The sequence below is a fragment of the Leptosomus discolor genome, chromosome 6 (genome assembly GCF_034619465.1).
Source record: "Leptosomus discolor isolate bLepDis1 chromosome 6, bLepDis1.hap2, whole genome shotgun sequence".
NCBI lineage: Eukaryota > Metazoa > Chordata > Aves > Leptosomiformes > Leptosomidae > Leptosomus > Leptosomus discolor.
In genome coordinates this window covers 9,773,890-9,800,170 of record NC_141396.1, presented here as the reverse complement: position 1 = coordinate 9,800,170, position 26,281 = coordinate 9,773,890, and the positions used below count along the sequence as shown (strand labels likewise).

The 26,281-nt window shown below is 38.8% G+C and overlaps 1 protein-coding gene across 1 annotated transcript; it reads left to right on the top strand.

The window, feature by feature from the left end:
- The first annotated feature begins 797 nt into the window (after window positions 1-797).
- TDRD1 (tudor domain containing 1) lies at window positions 798-23,767 on the top strand. The gene is given in 21 exon segments (XM_086466857.1): window positions 798-860; window positions 1,054-1,201; window positions 1,621-1,726; window positions 1,867-1,888; window positions 2,870-2,887; window positions 7,848-7,896; window positions 9,411-9,494; window positions 9,903-10,079; window positions 11,240-11,347; window positions 12,732-12,902; window positions 14,066-14,317; window positions 16,159-16,299; window positions 17,343-17,453; window positions 17,619-17,789; window positions 18,833-19,078; window positions 19,586-19,721; window positions 19,941-20,032; window positions 21,175-21,342; window positions 21,666-21,887; window positions 22,063-22,109; window positions 23,675-23,767. Coding segments are annotated over 21 exon segments (2,625 nt in total).
- The last annotated feature ends 2,514 nt before the right edge of the window (window positions 23,768-26,281 follow it).

Below are 26,281 nucleotides of genomic sequence, written 5' to 3'. Positions count from 1 at the left end.
GGAAGTTCATGAAATTTGGTGTTAGGCAAGATTTTTAGTTTAGGCAAAGTTTACAAGATTAAGTTGCTTTCAGATGGGGGGAAAAAAGGCTGCTTAAACTCTATGTTTGCTCAGTGGAGAACTTGGGCTAATAAGCCTGCCAGACTGGAACAAGCTCCAAATGGCATGTGTAGTCTACAACTGAAACAATTTTTTGTAGATAAATGAGTTGCCACTTATAAAAAACATAGTTCCTAGTATATGGGTGTGCAGGCCTAGCTGAATGTCTTGTAAGGGTTGTTTGGTAAAGAATAAACCCGCCGGAGAGACCACAAGGCTTAGAAGGCATTCATTGGAAAGTTAAACCTTCTTGTTTCAGGTTATTTTGTTTCTGAATACTTGCTGATGTGACAAAACTATGCATGTTCAATAGTTCTGAAAGAAACTTGTATTGTTTCAGCTACTGTAACATCATCTATTCTGAATTTTTGCCTTAAGAATATTGGAAATTACGTAATTTTTTTTTTGTTCCTGCTGAACAACTTTAAGTGAAACAAGTATATGGATGGAGGACATTAAGATGTGTATCAAGTGACAAGCACCAAGTGGTGAAACTGTTGCTTTACTAATACCACTGATGGTAGGTTTGAATAACACTTGATAACAATACGTGACTTCCAGAGTGTCTCAAATGTGCAAGCAGAAGAGTAGGAGCAGATGAGAGCCTTGTGCCCTCCTGCAAATACTCCGTAACAGAGGCATGAGTTAGTGCTGTTAATCAGATCCTTTTGCAACTGCTTCTGCTTCTAGGAAGTTCCATGGAACACATAACTGGTAGAGGGAACTTGCTGTCGACCACTGCAGCTGATGAAGGAAATACTGTGAGTTACTGCTCCTCATAATTGCCCAAATATTCTAAGCATTTCTAGATAGCAGAAATGATCAGCATGTATTGCGCTTTCTAGAACTTTCAAATTTTGACTCTTTGTTGTCACATTTAGATATATTAGAATATTTCTACCCTAATTGGCAGCTTTTTTCTAGTAAGAATAATTTAAGATTTTTCTTCCACAGGGGTTGCGTTCTGGTTTGATTCATGGGAAGCCAAAGACATCACAATATTCCTCGAAGAATGTTTTAGCTGTTGGCTGTGGTAGGAGCTTCTCTGGTTCGTTAACATCACCCCCACAGATGAAGACTTGCCATTATTGTGGGCTGTTTGGTAAGCGCCTGTTGCCCTGTAGTCTGTGATGCATAAAATATGATCAGTGAAACCTAATCAGAAGGTTTGCTCAGAAATGTCTTAAAATGGATGTATATTTTTATCTCTGAGATGCCAGTATAGTGACTATTCAGAACATAGTTGGAAGTTATGGAACTGACAAAACAGAAGAGAGCATCTTCTTAGTCAAAAATGTTTTGGTTATTTTTTTTCCTTCTTAAAGATACAAGGAATTCAGGACACCTGGGGCAGTAATGTCCAATAGCTCTATGTGAATACAAATACCTATTTGTATGTGCTTAGAATCGTAGTGGAACTGTCTTGTAAAGCAGTTACTAAGTAATACACGGAGTCTATGTCTTAACAGCTGTTGTATCTTCTGATATAGATGTTTCCCTCTGGCTTTATCTTTTTTTAAGGACCCCTCAGATGTTCGCAATGCAAGCAAATCTTCTATTGCTCTACAGATTGTCAGAAAAAAGATTGGTCAGCACATAGTGTTGTATGTGAGCCAGTTAAACAGAAGTAAGTTTGTTAAAAGTTCTGCCAAATAATCTTTGCAGAAAGACAATATCACTCCCAACACAAATTAAATGACCATGTAAAGGCACTCAGCTCTGCTGCTTTAGAAGGGTGACTGGAAAGATATTGTTTGAGTTCTGTAGTTTAACTTAAAGCAAAAGCATTGTTTTTACTTGGTTCAGAGCTTTGTGAGCATGCAGTAGGAATACCAGCTTTACCAGATAACTTTGTTGCTGTTGCTGACGTGAGGAAGGGAGGAGAAACGAGACTGTGCTTTTATCAGTGGCTTGGTTGATGAATTGCGTTTAGCAGGCTCTGAAGAGGCAGGCACCCTTTGAATCTCACTGTAGCCTCAGTGAACTTCATGGATATTTTATCTGTGATGAGCACAGCTGCAATTAGAAGAAGTTGTCTCAGCCAGACCATTCTCTAGCTGCTCATTATTGCTTTTTGACGTGCCAGTTTAGATGCTCAAGAAATCGCTCCCTAATCTGTCTCAATTAAAGTGAGCGCTGTTAGGTTATGACACGGTACAAATTGACTGGCTGGCTTTAGAGCAGTTTAGGGGAGTGATCTGAGCGTTTAAGCTGACAATCTCTAGCAAGGGATGATGATTGCAGCTCAGTGCATCTGCAACCAAGTGTCCGTCATCAAAGTTTGAGAGAGATATTTTTTCCCTTAAGTTTTGCTACAATGACTGAATGGGGAGGACATAGGGACAGTCGGGCATATGTTATCTGGATGTTACTTGTGTATTCAACTGAAGTAGCAGCATTTTTTGGGGCGATTTTATAGTTCTCATGGTTTACTTGGGATTACAATGTTGCAGAACTTCACAACAATGTAAGATTTCTTCTCCATTTTAATCCAAATTATATTATTTTTTTGTTGTTGATGGTGTCAAGAAGAACACCAGATGCTTATATGACAAGGAACTAAAACTTGTCATTCTGCATTTTCTTGGAGAAGGAATCAGGGTTGACAAAACAGGGTTGACACATACTATGAAGACAGCCTTTTTGTTCTGTTTGCAAGTAAGTGTTGTGAATGCTACTTGCCTGTCTTTGGTTCTTCAAAATTAACATCTTTTTCTTTGATTACAGTGTAAGTAATAACAACGGAGGCAAGTTACCTGCTAAAACCAAGAAGGGAGTTTATGTTAAGGTATAGAACACAATTTTCACTGTGTCTTGCATGGATCTGCTGTGAGCTCCTTGCAATATGCTTAATTTAACCTGTACAGGAAAGGAACAAATTCCAAAGATTATAATTTACCCCTTTCAGAAAGATCAGTGCTTCAAATCAAAAGTTACCAGGAGAAGCATTAAAAAAGTATGTTCCCTTCTACAGCCCTTAGCAACATTATTGGACAACTTTTTTTTTTTAAAAAAAACATTTCGGAAAAAGTTAAAAATCAAGATGTGTATTATGTTGCTAGAGAAGTATTTTAGGAAGGAAACAGATGTCACTTGTCCAATTCAGAAAAATTTGGTGTCTTGTTTTTTGCATAGATCATGAGCTGATGCTTGGAGACTTGTAAATTGTTTGAGAAACAGAGTTAATGTAGTATTGTGTGGTAACAGATGCAGATAAGCTTTTGTTTCTTTCCTGTAGCAGGAATTAAACATGATACAGTTTTCCTTTGTAATGTTTTGAAGTCCCTCTTGATCTTACTTTCAGCCAAATGGTTCCTGTAATCTTCGTATGAACTCTTGCGCAGGAGATCATTTTGCTGTCTTTGTGGTTTCTTGGGATGATATTTATGAAAGCGAGTAAATGTGCATACCTCCAACTAGCCTCGTGTTTGCGGTGTACAAGAAAACGCCTTTGTCATGCACTTTGAAGTAGCTCATTCATCTGTTTAACTTTTTGAAGGAATTTAGAAAGGAGGCTTCATTTTGGGTCATCAGAGTTTTGTTAGTTCATCCTGTAAGTTTCTGCTGTGTCTGTACTTGTGACTCTGTTCTAATAAAACTGAGAAACTGATAGCGAGGGACCTTTTACATCAAGGGGATGTACAATATGAATAAACAATTTGTGGGCAATTTATTTTGAAATAACAGAAGGTTTTATTTTTCCATGGTTCATCTTCTGAAACTCAGGTAAGCTCTGCGGAAGTAAGAGAGCTTATATTGCGTATTGAACAATACTTAATGGGTTTTGCTGTTGTATTGAGAGGTGGTTTTATGGAAAATATTCTAGAAGGATCTTTGTTGCAAGTGAACAATTAATTTGGCAGTTACAACAGCAATCTCAGTCATCATGCATCATCTGCAATATGTTGGTCCAAATGTAAGAGATTTTTGCCTGAGGACGTGCTGCCATTCAGAGAGGCCTAGACAGGCTGGGGAGCTGGGCAGGGAGAAATTTAATGAAGTACAGCAAGGGCAAGTGTAGAGTCTTGCATCTGGGAAAGAACAACCCCATGCACCAGTATGGGTTGGGGACTGAGCTGGTAGAGAGTAGCGTAGGGGAAAGGGACCTGGGGGTCCTGGTGGACAGTAGGATGACCATGAGCCAGCAACGTGCCCTTGTGGCCAAGGAGGCCAATGGCATCTTGGGGTGTATTAGAAGGGCTGTGGTCAGTAGGTCGAGAGAGGTTCTCCTCCCCCTCTCCTCTGCCCTGGTGAGACCCCACCTGGAATAGCGTGTCCAGTTCTGGGCCCCTCAGTTCCAGAAGGCCAGGGAACTGCTTGGAAGAGTCCAGCGCAGAGCCACAAAGATGATGAAGGGGGTGGAGCATCTCCCTTAATGATGAAAGGCTGAGGGAGCTGGGTCTCTTTAGCTTGGAGAAGAGGAGACTGAGGGGTGACCTCATCAATGCTTATAAATACGGAAAGGGCGAGTGTCAGGAGGATGGAGCCGGGCTCTTCTTGGTGGTGGCCAATGACAGGACAAGGGGCAATGGGTGCAAGCTGGAGCACAGGAGGTTCCACATTAACATGAGGAAAAACTTTTTCACTGTGAAGGTGACAGAGCAGTGGAACAGGCTGCCCAGAGAGGTTGTGGAGTCTCCTTCTCTGGAGACATTCAAAACCCGCCTGGACACGTTCCTGTGTGATCTACTCTAGGTGGTGCTGCTCTGGCAGGGGTGTTGGACTAGATGATTTTTTGAGGTCCCTTCCAACCCCTGACATTCTGTGATTCTGTGACATGCCTGAGGTTATTTTTCAAATGTTTTTTAGAATGTCACAGGCACAGGTGGTATGCGTTCAGCAGGTTACACTAGATGTTTAGACTTTTTAAAAAATGGCTGCCAGCAGTTGAAGCAGTAGCTATAATCTGCCTGTGGTATTAAGGCTACAAGGAAGCAGTTGGAATTCAATTCCTCTTATTTATGAGAGCATTGTAAGCAGGAAATAGAGCTGAGTTGTCCTGTAAAACAGGTGTGAAAGGAAGAGGTGAATGTGTGAGACTTCAGCACTTAATTTTCATTGTTCCGTATATATCTGTGATAATGTTTTAAGTTATTTTCCAGGGTAATACAAAGTCTGTAAGACTTCTTACTGAAAGTCAACAAAAGCACTTTTTTTTATGTGTTTCTTGAAATGATAAAAAGTTCTGGTTTCGTTTGTTACTACAAGAAGCTACATCTGAACAACTCCAGTTTAAAACAGCTACAAGTTATGTTTAAATAGGGTAATTCAGCTTCTGTGGATTCTCTCAAGACGGAAGAGCATATCAAGAAAATAATGCTTTCAGATCTCCAAACTCTACAGATCAAAAAAGCTATGGAAGTGCAGGTACCTCTATTTTGGAAGAATCCTACAATGCTTTGTTAGGTTGCATTTGAAGCTTTGCTGAGCACATATTGCTGCGTGTTGCCTCAGCTGTTTGTCTCATTTTGCCCACATGTAAAATTCCTTTATTTTTATAAAGATGAGTAAATACAAGCAGGGGTGGGGGGGGTGGGGAGTAAATGAGGAAGATTATTTCTGTGAAGGTGAACATCACTGAGTTTGTTCCTTGCAGTTAATTAATGCTATATTCAAAAGAAAAGAACAAAACTGTGTATAGGGTGAAATGCGTTTATTGCAATGAACACTGGTCCTAAATAATATACTGTAGGTTGTTTTTGCATAATTATCATCTGCTATGGCTTTTGTCTTTAGGGTACAGTAACAGAGTTCAAAAGTCCAAGTGAATTTTACATACAGATGAGTTCTCCAGAAGTTTTAGACCGGATCTGTAAGCTTTCTGTGAAACTGCGAGAGTGTTACTCTGAGGCAGTGACTGGAGAGCAATACATGGCTATCAAAGGGGAAGTCTGCGTTGCAAGGTTTTCTTTGGATCAGGTAACGCCTGACTGGTTATTTTATGAACATTCAGTGTTGAGCTCCTCATGTTTTGCTTTTATGTCTCTACCAGTGAAGGCAGCTAATTAAAGATCAGTTTATTGTGGTGGAATTGTAACTAGCTTTGTAACACCTGGCTCTTAAATTTAAGGTACCGATTCCCTGCCCCCCCAGTTTACTTCTGTGTGTTTGTGTACTTGAGCCCTGTAGGCACTGTTTGTCCTACTGTTGCTTGAAGGCTGTAAGGCTGTGTGTGTTTTTAGCAGATTTAAATTACTGTAGTTAGAACAGTTTGAATATGACGCTGCTTAATTAAGGAAGTTATTCTTACTTCATTTCTTACCTGACTTTTCTAGTTGCATTTCTATAGCCACATCTAGTTCCTGTTTCCCTTCCTACCCCTTTTATGTATTATTTCCCATTTTTTCTCTTCCGTGGTTAGCAGATTTTTGATTTTCTGTATGGTAGCCAATATCCATTGGGGTAAAATTTTATCTTTACAGCATCAACACTGCAGTGAGTAGTGTTCACTTGAGTCACTTCGGAATTGGTCGGTGCCTTTGTTGATACCTGATGAAGTAAAGCAAAATAAGTTGTGTTCTTATTAAGGTTTTCATTTATTCCTGCACAGACCTGGAATAGAGCACTGGTAAAAGATGTGAATATATTGGAAAAGAAAGCACAAGTATTCTATATAGATTATGGAAATGAAGAAAATATTTCACTCTCCAGGATTAAAGCTCTGCACAAAGATGTTGAACTCTTGTTTCCTCCATGTGTGAGTATTTTCCTAACAGTAGCTGAGGTATTTTAAAGGAATAGCTCTGAAATGAGTGTCACTTGTGCCTCAGCGTAACTGTCATTATCACAATATTTTGTGTTCAGTGAAAGTGATGCATAAGAACTGCTATACTAAACAAAGTTCACCTTCTGAAATGTTCCCTAGCTATTCCATAGGAGTGAGGAAGGCCACCTGGCTTTTTTCTTCCTAGTCCCAGAGTTCTTGGGTTCTGAGCCGATAAAAAACCCCGCAGGGCAGTTAGGTCTGCATGTGCCTTATACGCTAGAGGGCAGCAGGGGAACCATTCTGGCTGCGTATTCTGATCTGGTCTCATGCAGTAGGGAAAAATCGCTCGTAGTTTTGGGCAGCCTTTGGAGTAAAGACAGCTGTTGCTCTGAGTTCATTGCCATATTCCATTACAAAATAGATGGCCTAGCTTTAATCTGTGGGTTAAACTAGTCTGTTTTAACTATGCACAAAGAATAGAGAAACATTCTTTTAACCAGTGACAACTATGACTAGCTGCTATGGGAATACTCTTTCATGTTCATGTGACTTTCTGTTGGGTCCATGAAAGGTTTTGAGAGCTGTTTGAATCCTGGCTCAGAGCCCTCAGTGTCTGCTGAGGGCAAGTTAGGACATGCACCTGTGGTGGGGTGGGATGTGTGATACAACCATGCCTTACATGAGGCAGCATCAATAGTGGGAGAATCGGAGGAAATGCAGTTTACAGTTTGAACTTAATTTCCTAATCCTTAACTCTCTTGTGAAGAAGTTAGTTGAATTGATAGTGCTTCAAATTCCAACAGCAGCTTTAACTTTTATATGCACGATGATATTTCTGAGGGCCTTAATTACTTAGTCACTTTGTATACAGGGCATACTCTTCCCTATACCCTCTTGTTCTAATTGTAATTCTTTCCAGGCCATTAAGTGTTCCTTTGCTAACTACAATCCAGAAGAAAAAGGCTGGAATGAAGGCATGGCCAGCTTGTCTTCCCGACTCATGGGAAAGCACTGTTCAGTAACTGTTGTTGACGTATTACAGGAGGAAGTGATGTTGAGTTTTGCTGTAGATGTTGTTCTTCCAGGTGTTGGTAAGTACTTGGTAGTTTGGGGGGAAAAAAACAACACAACTGATAAGTCTTTCACATTCATTTTCCCTCTCCCTACCCCTGCCCAATACCTTTAAGAGAAGAGTTTTTTTCTTTTGCCCTCCTCCCTCTTGTCACTCTCCCAACCTGCCCCTTTATTTTTTAAATTTTCTTTTATTTCACCTCTCCATATAGAGGTCATTTTAAATGACTGTACCTGAAATACCTTGTTACACTTAACCTTAAATTTTAGTAAGGTTACTTTTCCAGTGGACTTGTAGTAAGTTCAGTGTTTTCTGGATTATCTTCTTGTGGTTTGTTTGTTTGTTTTAATAGATACATACAAATTTGGGACCATGTTGTTGCTTTTATCTTATGCATTTTTAAATCTTTTAAAAATTCCGAGTTCCACTAAGGATTTTACCAGCTTTTGTTATGTTTGTACATGCTCACTTAAAGTATACCAAAGAAAGGGCAACCACTGGATATTGTCATATCTAGTTGGAGAGCTCTAAGGATGTTTATATTTCTAACTTAGCAAGCCTCTGTGGATAGACAAGCAGAGCATCTGACCTCTGAGGAGTCTGAATTCAGATTTTCAGTTGAGCTGGAGGGGTGGGTTTGGGTATGAAACCAGGTCTGTACACAGAAGGTGTGCTGTTGTCATTTGGAGCACTGTCTGTTTGTAGTATTTTCTGGCTGCAGAGCAAGAACAATACAGTGCAAAGAGCCTATTATTGTCATTGATATGCAGCCCGCAGAAACTTTGAAGGAAGTGATGGTTGATCTCTTAGCTTGCTAAAATTCCTGATGTGCAGGGAGTTTATCTCCATGTCACAGTCCCTGCAGCCTATAGAACAATGGTTCACCTTAGTCCTGTGTAAGTTCAACTGATTCAGGGTTGTGCTGGGCATATTTCACACTTGGTTGCTTTACAGCACATTAATGGCAAAGCAGTATAACTTGCTAACCTCTTGAAGAGAAAATGACAAAAATCTCACTGCATTCATGAAATGTTGCTTGCATCTATTCCATGACCTTACAAGCAACTTAAACATCTTGAAAATGATTATATTGAAGGCTTGGAGTACAGCTTTCATGCATTGGAAATGGAATACATAATAGCTAAGAAACCCAACATCTCTTTATAAATGTTGGTAACCCATTGCATACTCAGTGTTGTAAATGTGGAGCTAAGTTGTGAATCCTTGTGTGAAAAGCTGTAATCAGTTTTTCAGCCAACAGTCTTTAGTGGTTACAAGTAAACGTTGATTGTTACTGCTCATTTTATTTACTCAAAACAGTCTGTGAATGTCTTCAGAAAATTCAAGTAGTTGAGTTACTGTGAAACTACTTTTATTTTACATTCTAAGCCTATGAAGAGCTCAACAAATAAGTAGAACATGCTCACCTTATGATAGGCATATCGGTCAGGCTCAGAAGATGGTTCTGAAATAAAACTAAATGATGACTGTCTTGTACGGTAAAATACTGTGTTTCTTACATCCGTATTTTAGGAGACTGCCTAGGTAAAGTGCCTTTAGAAATGAGGTCTGATTTAACTCCAGGAAGTAATGCTAAAGGAGAAGACTCTCCAAGAGGTAAGACAGCAAATCAAACTTAGCAAGAGACAAAAAAAACTCGGGGAATTTTAAGTCCTCCCATGTCACGTGACTGTAGTGAATATTCTAGCTGTTCACTAGCATTGCCTACTACTTAAAAACATTGGCTAGTGGAGCATCCTTCAGTTCACTAGTGACAGTAACACATGTGCTTTTTAATAGAATAAAGTACTTGTTTAGTGATGTTTATGTGAGTGTTAATTTCATGGATAATATGACAGAAGCCTTCAAAGTCCAAAGAGTCAGCAAAAAGAGTAAACTGCTTCAGTGTTTAAATTTTATAGTTCAATTTAGCACAGCTTGTAAGCCTTTGGATCCTGGCTGGTGAGGTTGTGCATTTCAAAGTCATCTAGCTTTTGATTAGTAACTTTTTTTTTTATTGTACAGTGTCAGAAAACCATTCTAAGGCAAGTAAAGAGAAAATACCTGAAGATGAAGAATTTCTTCACTGTGCTAATTCAGTTGCAGGGTGTGTCTCCGTACGTATTGGAGATGCATTTTCTGGTGTGGTTTCCTTCATTCAAAATCCAGGAGAATTTTTCTGTCAGCAGATGTGCAGTGCCTGTAAGTGACGCGTTGAAAACGGGATGGAAGATACCTAATGTGGCATTTTTCTCTTCAGTAGAGAGTGGCTGGAGGGAGGTGTTGTGGTCTTGTAGTTTGACCTGAAATGGTGATTCCCTGTAGCTGTTCGGGCATGCCTCAGTCAGTTAAGAGCCATGATATTGTAGAGGATGTTTGTGGCAGCATTAGCTGTTAATATCACTTACTATCCTGTAAGGTGATAGTTTGCGGGCAGCCTGAGTAGAGCACAGGAGAAAGATGGTGTGGCATGGATTTTAGCTATCTGCAGTCAATTTGTTCTCACATGTTCCAGAAATGTGAGTTCCTCTTCGCTTTGTTTATTCCTATGATGCCTTGTTGCTTTACTCCTGGAGGGAAGTGTTTCCTTGCAGGCTGGGTGTGTGGACTGAACTTCTTTGACATAGCGTGGCAAGAATATCTGAGTACGAGACGACCAGATAATAGCGCGCAAACCCTGCTTTGGCATCTTCTGATACAGTAAAACACAGGACCATAACTAACACTATAGGGGGCCAGTGCTAGGCTGCAGGGACTTTTGGTGCATCTCCCACAGATGTCTGGGGAGAATAAGAGCAGAGTAAGTTGGTGGGTTGTGTCCTCCTAGTAGTGTCTGAGCCAGTGGTTTGGTTTTTTCAATGAAAAGGGCTTTTGCAGCTGGATGTGATGGATGTGATCTGGTGTACCTCCTACAGTGGAGTTCTCTTCTGTGTAATTGTGTAGCCTTTGAACTCTGGGTGGACTCATAGCTTAGCGTGTCCTTCAGCAAGAAGTGACACTCATCATCTGCCTGTTGTTTGAAGAGCTGTCTTCCTTGGTTTCTTTCTAGCATGCCTCCACTAGCTTGGTTTCCATTCCTACAGGCTTCACGTCTGTTCCTGTGTTGAAAAAGTCTGTGGCTGGTTTTCTCTGTCTGTTCTCTTCACCACTGTGATTCCTCAGACTCGTGTAAGGACTCTCTTCAGTCTTACTGATTGAAAAGTCCTAGTCTGATCACTGGTTTTGGTGGTATAGTAAACATTATGTGGCATAATCTCTGTTAATACAGTATGTTCTTCCAAGCTTTGAACTTAAAATTTGTGTACTTTTGTAATAATTACAAGACAGTGTATGTTCCAAAACCTATGTTTTTTTAACATCAGGTCAACTTGCTGAGCTTCAAGTGTCTCTTAATGAACATTGTGACAAACTTCCTGGTAGCCCAGCTTTCCATCCTGCTGCTGGAAATGTGTGCTGTGCCCAGTTCACAGGTAAAAATGGAGTGAAAATATGGCTCTTAATTTATGTCTCTTTATGGCAAAAAATAAACACCTTTTTATAATTTTATTTGTGTCAGGTTTTAGCTGTGGATAGCATTTGGTAGTGATTTTTAAAAAATTATTAATAGCAAATGATGACATCTATGAAATACTAGTTTAAAAAGAGACCATAAAATGGTCCCTTCCTTGAGCAAACTCTTTAACACTGGGTTAATTTTTGTATAAAGGAGCTTTTTGAGAGACCATGAAGAAATTTGGGGTTTTTCTGAGTTGGTGAGCACTATTTTCTGTGGTTGGAAGTAAATATAGACCTTGAAATTTTAGACCCCAAAAGAGGGACAGAAGAAATGGGATTATATATAAATGATGCTGCTCTGATAGACTCCTTCTCAAAATGTTACTTAGCCAAGACATGGTATTCCTTGCATTGTACGTTCATAACTTAGTTTCCACCTGACAGTTTTCACTGTTATCAAGTTTCTACAAGTCTCATGGCAAGATTCAATTTTGTCTAAACATAAGCTAGTGTTCTGCATAAGGCAGTGTTTTGTGCTAGGGATTGGTAGGCCTACATGAGAGAAATACCTTCAATTTCTTAGAATCTGAAGTCCTGTTTGCCTGAGTGCTGTAGGCACTCTTTTCCTCACAGATCATTCTCCTTTTCATCCAACTCTTAATAAGAAAAAAACCCTCCACACGTCTCTGTTTTTATGCCTTTTTTTCTGGTCAGAAATGTTGCTGCTCTGACTTCTTTCTGTGATTGATAAACATTCCTGGTCATTTATTTCTTTCCATTTCCTGGGGTTTTGCTGCTTTGAATAAGTTAGCTGTGGGACTGAACAGATAAGCTGAAATATAAGCTTTTTTGCATGTTCAGAAAGAGCTAGTACTGCCAATAAGCTGCCTTGGCGTTTGAATGGGCAGTGGTTTCAGGTGCCTAGCTAGGGTAAGCTGCCACTTCAGCACCTCAGATGTCTTTATAAGCTTGAGTAAGCTTGTATTCTATTTCTCAAATATTTTAATTGAATTAAAATATGATTTTTAGATCTGTTGTGTGGCCTTTGAATTGCATGTCATTGTGGTCAACTGTTTAAATGTACGAGCATGCAGTGCTAACGTTCAATAACGTAGCCAATTCTTTGTTGCCAATGTATTGGCAGGGCAGGGGGGTTCTTTACAGAAAGAATGAGTTTGCAACACTCGGCTCATACAAGGGGTGATGGTGGTAGATGTTGCATCCGTGAAGGTTTGTGTGAGCTGTAATGCTCTGGTTTATGTTGAGATTGACGTATTTTTATATTGGTCTGCCTGAAAAATCATTCTGTTCTCAGAAGTTAAAAGCAAGTACAATGAACTTCTGTATCTTCCTTTCTAGAAGACAATCTTTGGTATCGTGCTGCTGTTGTAACATATGTTTCTGAGGATACCACTTTGGTGGGCTATATAGATTATGGTAATTTCGAAGTTCTTCCGCTGACTAGACTTCGCCCTATGATTCCAAGATTAACAGACCTACCAGCTCAAGCCATAAGATGTACCTTGGCAGGTATGAAATAAATAAGCTGTTTCAAACGGGAGAGAGGCGAAGTAAGTGGGGTTAGATAACGATCACGCCTGCAGTATCTTACACTGAAATATGGGGAAGGATGGAGATAACAGTAGGTGTTATTTCCAGAATTTTTAATTGTTGTGACATTTACAAAACATGACCCCCTTCCCTGGGGCATATCTAGTGAAACTACTGGTAGACTCCTCTCTAGGTTTGTGGAATCTGTCAAGTTGGAAAGGATGTTGATGCTTCCTAGTTCATCCTTCTGTGTCAAGCCAAGATCATAATCTATTTTTTTTACATACTTGTTGGAAATTGTTTATTTTCTCTGTTTGTTCCCATCACTATGTAAGATAGTCCACGGCTTTGCTTCAGTACCCATCCTTTAGAATACTTGATGTCTATCCTTCTTTTACAATATGTGTTAATTTAACCTGATTTTCAAAATTTTGATAAAGTTCAGAGGAACATTCTAGCTTCTTAGTTTGGAGGAAAACATGAAACAATCCCTTGTATGTAGAGATGGAACTGATGCATATCGAATGTGACCTAAAGAAATCTCTCTTCTGGGGCAAATATAGCTGATACTGAGTGTTCTAAGACTAAGAAAGAACGTGGACAGAAAAAAGTGATCAGATAGGATGTTTACTGATTAGAGTCAGGGATTACTACTGCATAAAATATCTTTCTGGAAGGCAACTTCTGTTAATCTGTTTCTATAAAGTTCTGGTTATAACTTGCATTTTAGAAATAAGTTTTGTAGCATAAAGAGTAAACATTTAAGGAGGAAGAAGCTTATAGTAGCAGATATATTGGTTGAGAGATGGTTAATGTTGTTCAAAACAGTAAGTTGTATTCATGAGACCCAAAGACTGACACTTTTATAGACATTCATACTAAGGAAGTATTACATCTGAATTTGTTTCTCTTTGTGCAATAGACTAGTTGTAAATGAACTTTGTCAGATTTTTATTAAATCCAAGTACTGCAAAAGTTCAGAATCTAAATAATTGGAATCTTGTTACGAGCATGAGGAGTGAGAGTGAGTGACTCTGTGTATCTGCTGCTTAATCTGTTTTAAATAGTGTCGTTGTACCTTTCCACATATTGTTGAGACTTGGACTGTCCTCAGAACCTTTCTGTACTGTGTGACTTTTTAGGTGTAAAGCCACCATTAGGAGCCTGGACCTCAAAAGCTGTTTCTTTTATGAACCAACTGGTGAAAGACAAAGTGTTCACAGTGAAAGTAGTGGATAAAGAGAGTTATAGATCTGTGGTGGAGCTTGTAGATGCATCAGTTACTCCAGTAATAAATATATCAAGCTATTTAATAGAGAAGGGCTATGCAGCTGAGGAATCGAGGATGGCCTTACCAGCAACAGGAGTGAGTGATGTTCAAGCAAATGGTGAGTATGAGCACAGCTTGCTGAACTGGCATTATTTAACCTCCTACTAGAGGGTACAAAGAATGCAAGTTCGTAGCTGGTAAGAACTTTCCAGTCTGGCTCATGAAGTGTAGCCTTCACAGCTGTGAGCTTCAGCCATGGCCACTTTGCCATGAAGAAACTGTGTGTTTGGTTGTGTGTCCTTAATGTGTGTGTGTGTGTATATATATGTATGTATTTATGTATGCATACATTACAAAGTTGTGGTTGCTCACTTTGGGAAGATCATACTAGTATTTCACTTTCTCTGGTTAGCAGTCTTACGATTTCCAGTTGAAGCAGGCTGTGATTGGTTAGTACCTGCTTGTTCTTACACCCTTGTCCTTTAGCTCAAATATCATTTAATCTTAATTGTCTTGTATTTCACACCTAAACCCACATATTTAGTTGTTGAACGTTTGTTTGACTGCAGTAACCTACACACCTTCAAGGCTATGCCTAAATTGCCTTTTTGACATTTAGTGACCAAAGCTTCAGTTTGGGAGATTTTAAAGTTTTATGTCAAATTTCTTTGTATTGTAGGAAGATTCCTAGCTTGTCTCGTATGAAGCACATTAAGCTCCTGTTTTCCATCCCATGGCTGGTAAAACTATGTATCTTCTCCTGATCCATCTGTACTGAAAACTGGGGGAAGTCTTTTTGTCAAGGCTATATCCAAATCCCTTAATTTTGATCTTCCTCACTAGATGCTTTGTAGCCTGGGCATGGTTTTTCCTTATCTTTGTTCAGAAGGGTAAGGAATCTTCTGAATCTTGTACAAAATTTAAATGAACAGTAGCTGTCGTGGTTATATCCAAACACATTTTGATCTATGGCCATCATCCTGGGCCTGTTTTGTACTTCACAGGTTTCTTGGTTACTTTTCAGCTTTTTTTAAATCTTGCATTGAGTGTGGGCTTTTGAACGCAGGTTCTAAACAGATTATCAACTTCTGATTTTTGACAGAGGGGTGTGTGTGTTTTGTGCTGCTTTGTGGGTTTTTTTTTTTTCTTTGCCGCTTGGCCATATGACTTCCTAAAGTCATCTACCGTCAGACACAATCCTGGGCAGATGGAGCAGCATCTCAGCATAGCCATCCTTGAAGCTCAAAACTTTCTTGAGCTTCATTTTCAGAAAAAAAGCCCTAAACACTTAAAATGGGAAAGGTCTAGCAATGTTGGAGACCAGCTGCTTGGACTCGGGTCTTAAAAAGGCCGATGGTATTTTTGCATGCTGCTGCCTACCACAAGCTGTAACAAGCTTAACAGCTGTGAAAAATACAGGAAGATTTAATAATATGCTAATGGAGGAAAATGATGGCTTCTCCAATGTGCCATAATTTTAGCTTTCACATGGTCTATTCTACAACGTGTTTTAAATAACAAGCTTTTTTCAGGTACTCGAGTATAATAAACGGTGCAAATTTCTGCAGCCAGCCTTTCTACTAATCTTTGTTCTTTCTCTTCCTCAGACTATTTCCAGTTCTCTCGGTGAGAGCTGTTTCCCTCTTCTATGCCCACTGTCCTGTTTCCCAGGAACCAAGGTTCCCCAGAGTCCCTCTTGCTCAAGTTTTTGCCACCTAGTCTGTACCTCTGTGTGTGATTACTCTTCCCCCTTCACCTATGGCTTGCACTTCTCAGTAGTGATCAAATACATTAAGCAACTGGCACATTTCTCTTACTGGCTTTTATTCTGCGAAGAGGTTCTCACTGGTAATTAGTGTGTTGGATTATTTATAATAAGTAATTTGAGGACATGAATGAATGCTCAGGCTGTATAATTTTTTTTCCAGTAAAAATTATTTTAATTTATCTTCCTTCCTCTACTTCTCTTTTTGTCCTCTCTAGAGGACACGAGGAACAAAAGAATTTGCAAGTGGAGTAAATTAACCATTAAACAAACAGTAGATGTCGTAGTGTGTACGCTATACAGTCCTGGAGAATTCTACTGTCAGATTTCAAATAACGATGGTAAGTTTATTCAGCTTGTTTCTTTGCTTCCTGATTTGTCTTGTATTACAGTTCTAATGCATTACTGTTTCAAGTGAGTTTATAGCACCAAGGCTTGCCTCTGAGTTTTTTAATCTAAGAATACAAGTGGAATGATGAAGAAATTGGATCATTGTATGTAGTGACTCTGAGGTTGAAATCTGAAAATGTTGAAGGTAAGGAGTTGAATAAAACTTAATCTAAGAATGTAGAGAAAAGTCAAAGAGCTACTATAACTTAGGCAAAGGGTATGTAAAAAGACGGCAAATAAGAGACAAGCTCCTGTGGCCATAATATATTTACTGGGGCTTTCCTGTAGTACTCTATCCTGTTCCAATTTATAAAAACTTAAAGATTCAAAAGATAAAATAAAATGAAAATGAGGAAACACAGCTTTTGAGACTTGCTTCCTCTTGGATAAGCTAAAAAAAAAAATTTTTGTTCCTCTATTTGCCTATATAAAGACTTCTGATAGCTGCTGGCTTTTTAACCTACTAGAAAAAGAGCATGATGAAATTCTTTGGCTGGAAGTGGAAGCTGAATGCAGTCAAACCAAAAATACAGGGCAGATCTTAAAAAGTGAGGGAAGTTTATTCCTTGGCTTAGGTAGGAATAGTACAGGTTCTTTTAAAGGTGGCTTACCACCTTTAAAACATGACTGAATTCCTCCCTAAAAGTGGTGTTGTAGAGCAGGCTAACGGACTTGATATAAAAAATAAATAAACAAGAAGGGTGAGATCCCATCATCTGCCATAGGCATGGGCTGAACTAGGTAATTCCCATGGTGTCATTTTGTTCTCTGAACTAATTTGTCAGTAAATATCAGTTATCTTGCCTCTTCCTGCTAAGTCTAGTAAGTTAAATAGTTAACTCGGTGTCAAGGGTTGTGTTTTTTATGAAATTTTAAAATTCACAAACATTTTCCATCAAATCCTTTTAAGTAAGCTATACAGCGAACAGTATTGATTCAAGTCAGCTTATTTTCATTGATGTAGTCTTTGTTTTTTTTTCTTTCTCACTTTCAGAGTTAGTTGCTCTAAACTTACTTAACAAATCATTGTCTGCATACTGTCAGAAAACTCCACCAAATGTTTTTAAGCCTGAGAGTGGAGAACCTTGCTGTGCTTTTTTCTCAGGTAAGTAACAGACTAAAATATTTTTTTTCACAGGGTGAACATAAAATAAAAAAAAAAAGCTGATATTTTGCATTGGCAGAGGATAGCAAAGAATTTGATTTATTTACTAAAAATAAATGCTGGCAATCTTACTAAATGTGTGTAACTTTTTTTATTTTAAATTAGGTGATGGTAACTGGTACCGTGCTTTGGTACAAAATATTACTTCACATGGAAGTGTTAAAGTATGCTTTGTGGACTATGGAAATGTTGAGGAAGTGCCACTGGATAAAATACGGCAGATCTCATCCTCATTCCTAGAACTTCCGTTTCAAGGAATTAAATGCTGGCTCTCAGGTGGCTCTTCTTACGGATTCTTTCTCCTTTTAAGAGCTATTGTATTTAGAGGCAGAAGGAGGTGATGACAGGGTATACTTCACAGAACTCTGTTTTATGGGAGTGTTTTGGGGTTGGTTTTGGTTGGTTTGGTTTTTTTATAATAAATGTCTGTGGTCCTTCCAGCCTCTGGAAATTGTGGGAGCCGTTGTTTTAGTCTTACTGCACAGCAGACTGGCATGTAACAGAAAGATGGTGGCTCTTTCCTGAGCTCCTGACAGTGCCGTGGAGTGATGTGCATGGAGGTTACTTACTGATTCACCAGTCAAAGGGAACTTGTCTAGTTCTGCTGCTTACTGGCTTTTGGTGGCTGCCTTGCTAGGAGTCAATGTGCTTTTGGGCAACTTAATTATTTCTCAAAATTTTTGCAGGCAAAGGAGCTCATCTGTTTTTATGAAGCAAGTTGGCCTTTCAGTTCTCTGTAGGGATGTTTCATTTGATTCCTGCAGAATTTGGCACCGCACTGCTGTTGTCTTCTACCAATTCTCTGCCTCTTCCTTTCCACCAAATCAGTCCAAAATTCTACAGAGTTATTCCTTCTTTCTAATGTAGTCTACTTGGTTTAAAAATGAAAATAAAAAATGTGGAAACAGGAAAAAGCTCAAAATCACATTTCGTCAAGGTGTCTTCTGCTGGTTTTTGTCTCTTAAAACTTTGGTTTTCTTCTTCTTTGATAAAAAGGCTACGTTAAACTCATTCATAGGCAGTCTTGTTTGTGCTAAGGCACAAGGATTTCCATGGTACAGTATCATATGATGTAGAAAACATTACTTGGGAGTGCTGAGGAAATGCATTATTTTACAAGAAAGGAGGAAGAGGGAGACCAGTTAACAGGATGAAGTACAATGTTGATCCCTAAGGCAGTAAAAGTATCCTTGGTATTTTGAGTTGTCCTTTTTTAAAAAAAATAAAAAAGGGAGGGGTGGGATTTTTTTTTAAGGAAAATATAATGTTGAAGAAAGTCACTTGATGGAGGTATTCTGAACAGTTCTCCTACTTCCTAGGTATAAAACCTGGTAATAACAAATGGATTCCAGAAGCTACAGCAAGATTTCATATGTACACTGCAGGGATAAAGCTTCAAGCTAGAGTAACTTCCTTTTCCAGAGATGGGGCAGGTGTAGAGCTTATTGACAATTCCACAGGTCATCCAAAAGTGATCAATGAGATATTAACTTCTGAAAAATTGGCTGTAAAGGAAGTTGCACATGATAAGGATAACTTTCCAAACGAGTCTGTTGACAAAAAAGGTAATTCAATGAATGTTAACTTTTAGATTGAACAAGAAGTTTCAGTATTCCAGCCTGTGACTGTGATCTTGCTACTTAACCATAGTTAATGTCAATAATAAACCCGCATAGTCTTGATAGTATTGTCAGTTTTTACAGTTAAAACACAAGCTGCCCTGCAGGTGGCATTATAGACAGAAAGATAAAAATTTCCGGGTTTGTCTTAAATGAATGCTATTTGAATATTTGATAGTAGACAATTACAAATTCGCTACGACTGAAACTTTTCCTGTGTTTATTTTCTAATATCTTATTTTTCTGAGGTCTTTTTTACTTTAGCTACTTTGATATGCTAATAGCTTATGAACAGCAAATTAAGCAAAAATTATCTTGGTTTAGATTTCTGTTCTTGAAGTGAAGACATGCAGTTGTCTCTAAAATTCAAAAAGGTATTCTGTAACAGTTACTGATCATGAGTATGTACTTGGAGGAAAGTGGTACACTGCATTTTCTTACTGTATCTATTAGAAACCTCACTTGGGCACTGGAAGCCGATTGAATTGGCTATAGATGAAACTGTACCTGTCTGTGTAACAGAAGTTGTAAGCCCAGACTTGTTCTACGCTGTACCAGTTCAAATTAAAGGTAAGAAAAAGTGTTCACGGTTCCTAATATCAGGAAGAAGTCACTGTTAGAAGCTAGTTAATACAATGAGTGCCTCTAGCAAACTGAACTGTGTGGAGATGTAGCTTGGACAGTAGAAAAATATAAAAAATGCTAAAGATGGGAGCGGAGGAGTGTAAAAGGAAGCATGCTCTTCATTACACCCAAATGTGGTTAGTTATCGAATGTGTTTTTCTATAGATCAAGCAAAGCTACACAGGCAGATGACTGAACTAGATGGCTACTGCAAATCTTGTAAGAACCAGCCCTTCGAACCAAAACTGGGTGAAGCCTGTTGTGCCAAGTTTTCAGGTGAGGAAATTGTTTGTTCTTACATTTCCTTGACCAGTGTAAAACACAACTTCCATTTTTGCTTTAGAAAAAGGAAGGCCTTTAAAATGCTTACAGATCTCTTGGTTCTGTTAGAGGATAGCCTGGCTGCATCTTTAGGGCAAAGAAACCGTCTGATAGTCTGGGAGAGAAAATAAGGAGTAGGTTGTACCCTGCAAAATGGATGGAGCTTTAAGAGGAAAGACAGCTAGTTACTGTTTAAAATTAAATTTGTTTGTGTTTGAATCACAGGGGCATGAGGTTGATGGCAGAGCAATAGTGCACAGGCATCTATACAGACCCGCTCCTGGTTTGTGGGTGCCTGGGTGGTTTTTTGTTGTTGCTTTGTGTGACTGGCTATGACAACTGACAACTAACAGCCTTGTTAGCCTAACAAGCCGGCCAGGCTTTGCAAAGTGTGAGTTAAAGTCAAAAGTACTCTTAACAGTGAGGGAATTTCAGTTATTGTCTTCATCTTTCAGAAGAGGGGATCCTCTGATATATTAGTTTAGTGTTTTGTTGTGTTTGTTTGTTTTAAAAAAAGGTAGTGTTGACTCAAATGTTGACTGCCTGTGGATTGTTACAGGAGATCTGGCCTAACGCTGAACATGAACTTGGGTGCTAGATCAGGTAACGGCTCGTGGAAAACAGGATAGATGAAATGCAAATACTAGGCAGACCACAAGAGTATACTTAAGTGTTTGACAGTTGTGTTTAACTTCCACTGTTGTTGGGGTTTTGTTTGGGTTTTTTGTTGTTTATGGCTCTTCAGGGTAATTGAGGAAAAATTTTTTTTTTCTTTTGATTTTAGTTATGAGAGGGAATATGTGTTGGAAAACAAATGTAAGGAGATAGAAATACAGTGTGCAGACATCCTTAAAACTGTATTGTAGTAAAAATCTTATCTGTATCATTTGAGCAATATTCTGAAAGCAACACATATTTGTGAATACAGCAACGGGAAACAGTTCCTTTGTGTGGGCTTCCTTCTTGTCAAGTGGCCTTTTGTATATACCAGAGTATTTAAAAATTCCTGGAAAACTACACAGATTCTTGTTCTTGGCATAAGCTGTGTTTACAAGATGGTGCGTCACATGTGATTCTTCTTGTCCCAATCTTTCCAGGTGATGGCTGTTGGTACAGAGCTCTTGTTCTAAAAGCTTCTCAGTCTGCAGTGACAGTACTGTATGCAGACTATGGGCACACAGAAACTTTACCACTTTCAAAGGTGCTGCCAATCACCGATTCCTACTTAAAGCTGCCTTTTCAGACAATTCTGTGTTCACTTGCAGGTAAAAAAACCCCCAAAACCAAAAAACCCCACCTCCAAAAAACCCTGACTGGTTTTCCTGAACGTGATAAATCTGTACCTGTTCTGACAGTAGTGTTCACTGCTTAGTACTGATCTGCTGAAATAGTATACTGGTTAATACTGTGAAAGCTGTTTTAGAAAGTATGTTTTTAGTTAATTATCTGTAGAATCTGACCTATTTATATTTTGAAAATTTAGCATCATATTTTCAGAAACAGTAGTAGCATTATGTGTAGGATTCAAGTCATATCATAAAGGAATTCTTTATAGAACAAACTTGATTGTACTTTTGTTTTTTTGCAGGTGTAGAAAAAGCCGAGTGGTCTCCATTATTACTTGACAAGTTGAAAGAAATGTTGCTGAATAAGAATGTCACAATTACAGTGAAAGGGATTAAAGGAAATGTTAATTTAGTAACAGTGGAGAAACTTTGTGAAAATGGTAGTCTGAATGTAGCTGACAAACTGATAATGGAAGGTTTGGTCAAATCCTGCAGTGCTGAAAACTTGCATATTGAACATCACGGTACATATTTTCACTTTTTTACTTCAAATTACTTACTTTGAGGAACCGTGGGCACGTGGGATGCCTAAGTGACTTTTCTTTCTAAAAATCTTAGAGGATTCCACCTGTCACCTCTTAAATTGGGGAAGCAGTGTCCATGTGTATCTTGCTCATTCACTTGCTTTGTTTTTTGTAGGTGGTGGAGGTGAGGCCAAATGCTGCTGCAGAGAATTAAAAATGCAAGTAAGATTCAGTCCAAGCAATACACACTTGTTTAAGTTTCCAGAATTTAAAAGAAATCATACGTGGGAAGGAAAATAGAGTAGGGAGATAACAGCTAACTGAAACATTGAGGATATGCAAAGTGAATATCCTGATGCTTTTTGTCAGTTTGTTTTATATGTGGTAATAGTTAGAGCACCCTGAAACTGAGGGAGGGGGGAGGGTAGTGTGTGGATCACAGACTTCACTGGTTTTGTGTTTTGCCACACATACAGCTTTTTTTTTTTCCCTAGAGTATGAAGGCTCAGGAGTGTTATGTTTGTCTGTGGTGTAAACTATTTGTGGTGTTTTGCATAAACTGTGTCACTTGGACAAAGGGCAGATGGATTTTTTTTCTGTAATATGGCTGTGTGTTGCTGTGGATACAACTTGGCAGACAGCCGCACATGTAAGAAAATCCTTACAATATGTATTTCAGGTAGCAGAGGTTAATTTTAGTATGTGCTGCAGTTTCAGTCATGGAGCTAGGGCTGAGAATCTGAGTTCAGGAGAATATTGGAATTTGTAACAGTGGTTGCCAGTTGCAAGATAATTTTTTTTTCCTTTTGAAAAAAAATGAAGTGAATCTTGCAGATATGGTGTATTCCTGTAATTATTGAAAGCTTTCTGGTTGTAAGCTTTCTGATTTTTTTTTATTATCACTTAGGCTATTTATGGAAAATTAGAACTTTAGATTACTAAAAGTAACTTAAACTATACCAGAAAAGATGAATCAGCCTTTCTCAAAGTGAGGATCTTTGTCAGAGGAATGAGCAGAATTTTGAATTTTAAAGGCAGAAACCCCTTTCAAGGGTGGTTTGACCTCCCCCCCACTCTACCCAGCCAGAGGCAGCAAGGTCAAAAGCAAAAATACGCACTGTGATATTTTGGAGGTAGGAAAAGAGCATTTCTGCTCAAGGTCATTTAGACCTTTACAAAGAGCTTCAGAGCAAGCATGGTAACCAGCAGTTTAGTGGTGGAAAGGCAGTAAAACTGTGCTGTTCCTGAGTGTAGCTGATTTCTCTGTCCCACTGCAGGCTGGTGAACCTCCTTTTCCCTTCCCCCTCTGTATCGAGTTGATCTTCCAGCTGGTGTCTCTTCTGACTTCGGTTTGGTCACTGTCTGTTTTCTGTCATCCTTCCTTACTTGGATAAGTTTGGCTCAAAGTCTCATGATGGAGGAAGAGAAGACAAAAGATTCCAGTATAACTGAAAACATCGGGAAATAGACATGTGGGAATAACCAAATTTAAGATCCCAATCTCAGTCCTAATTTCAGTATTTTATCAATTCAGTTCAAGGAAGTTTCTTCTTCAGGGGGGAAAAAAAAAAGGTGGGGGGTGGTATAGGGGGAAGGCAGCTACAGTTCTGCTGGCTTTTCCCCCTCTAGAAGATTTTTATAGCTGAAAGGATCTGCATATTCATTGAACTAATACGGGACTTAACTGAGTTTGTGGTTTCAGGATCTACCCTAATCTGAAATCAGCAATTCAAAAAAATTTTTAAAAAAATACTGTATTTCCAATTTTTTTTCTGCTTATTCCACAGCTTAAAAAGCATGAACAGATACTACACTTCATTGTAAACAAGTACACAAATCCGGATGGATTCGCTGAAATCAAAAAACTGTTGGACCACTAACTCTGACATGTGCAGTTCCGTTTGTACGTATATCAGGTTGCTGCTGTTCCCTTTTTGGAAGAGCAAATGTATTTATTCATCAGCTTAAAAATGAGTCACTTTGTAGAAATTCTGCTGTTTACGTACCTGTGTTTGTATGCTTGGATTGTTATTGTTAAATAAGTATGTAACTTGAGGATTTCAAAGCCAAAAGCTAAATTTTCTGTTCTGTTTTGGGTTTATACCAGCATTGCTGCTAAGCTTTTTTGCTTCTATTTTGCTGTTGAATGCACATAACTTCATGGAATGGCCGTTGCATTGAGAGTCTATTCTTCAAACTTGTATTTGAAATTACTGTAATCTTAAAGCTTGCTTACACTTTGTTACCATTAATTTTACTTGAAAAATTGTATCTTGTTTAGTCTTCTTCCAACTTTATTTCTGGTCTGAAGTTAGACTGAAAATTGTTCTTCATCAGCTTGGTTTCAGTATCATTAAAGACTGAATCTTGTCTTGGGCTGCGTGTAGGTGGTTCTCTAAAATCAGTAAACACTTAAGTGCACACAGTTCTTTATTTAGGCTTCGGCTGTGTAATATGCATCTCTGAATATTGTTTTGAGGTGAATTGAGAGGGGTATTTTGTCTGTAGCTACTTCTACCTCATCAATTTTTTTCACATGATAATGGAAAAGTCCCGTTCTGGGATATGACAAAAATACTGAATCACATTATTAATGGACTTCCAGTGTTTCTCTAAAATGTAGTTGATACCGAATTGTCCCTTCTGACCGCTCCAGTGGCAGTGTTACTAAGGAATGCCAAATTACTGTTCATAAAGCACTGTAGACATTTGGTTATTGAAACTGCGGGGTCAGCTGTTTTGTCCACTTGAAGTATGTAATTTACGTTCAGGCTTTGTGCAAATTAGAAGGATCTTGAGATTAAACTTGTTGTGAAAGTGAAATATTTTTCTTGGACTCAATGTTTTGTTCCACTTAAATTGCCTCAGATTTTTTTCCTGCCTCTTAGTTTTTGTTGCCTCCTGTTCTTGCAGTGTCTAACAATGAGACGAACTCTTGCACTTGGGTCTCTACAGTTCTTTTGGTGCCCCTGGTTCTGAGCAGAGACTGTGGCTGTCTCAAGTGTCCTTTGACTTCCTGGGACAAGTGTGACTTTCACAAGCATTTGCCCGCATGCAAAGCAACTCACTGATGCTTTGGTCCTCCCATGGCTTTTGTTGGCTTTTCCACATAGCGCCTCTCCTAGCGGGTCGTCGTGGCATTTCGGAAGGTGACTTGGACGGCAGTAGTCAAAAGCAGCGTCGCTTTGTCTACACTTCATAAGCAGGAGGAAGGAAAAGTGAATCTTTGCTTGTTCTACTCAGGCAAAACCCCCTGGAAAGCAGTGGTTGGTGTTTTACTTGGAGGTGTACGTGTGGTGCAGCGCAAAGATACATGGCAGTAATCCTTGTAGACAGTGGATGGAAAGAAGTTCCGTAGGGTTCAGAGACTTAGTTTGCTCCTTAATTTCAGATTAAATCTTTGGGAACATTGTTGGAGGGACAAATAAAGCAAGAAATGTGGGAACTTCTTGGACTTTTTCTGTTGTTCTTGCTTTGATTTTTCTCTGCTACTTTTAATCTATAATTGAAATCTGTTCTTGAAGAGGTAAGATATCAGCTGTGGATTATCTTTAAATGCTAATATAAAATCCAATTTCAAAGTAAACTTTTATGTGATACTATATGAAACATTTAAACTATAACATCCACACTCTTGGTAAATTTCTTAATTCCTCTCTGGAGAAGGAAAAAAGTGAACTGGAACTCTAAAATAAGAGTGCTTCTGAAAGGGAAGTAGTGTAAATTTAATAAAAACCACGTAGCACTGAAAAACAACATTCTTAAGAGATCATTTTCATTTACAAATCACTGTTGGAGGAACTAGAATATCCTTTGTTTACTGGATCTGACTGAAATGTTTTATTTATTTATTACTTAGCTGTACAACCTGTTGTTGCGCTCCATTCCTAACTCTACATACTGTGAGAGATGCAAAGGGGTGTTTTGTCTGTATATAATACAAAATCATGGATCTAGTTTTGTGTGGGAAGAGACGTGCAAGATATTCTGTGACTGAAAGTGCTCATCTTGTGCAGCGCCAGTACTGCCTGTGTCAGGTGCTGGTTAAACCCCTTGGGTTAAGGCGGTACAAGGCTTTGGAAAGTCAATGCTGCCCTGAGGCTTGGACGCTGGAGATCTTGCTGTCTGCTTTCAGACACTCACTGCAGTGGGTCTGACACCTTCTCCCTTCCTAAGTAGATCTTTCTGAAGGTACTTTTTTCTTTCCAAGAGCATTGCTCAGTCGCACGGTGTGTATTGCAGCTGGTGCTCTACCTCCAGAGAACCGCATTACTCTCTAAAAAGAAATTCAAGGGATCGATTTAGATTAGTTAGTGCTCTAATTACCTTAAATTTATCCATCGGGGAAGGGCTGAAAGTACAGTAACAGTGACCCTCTTCGTGTTTTGGAATGA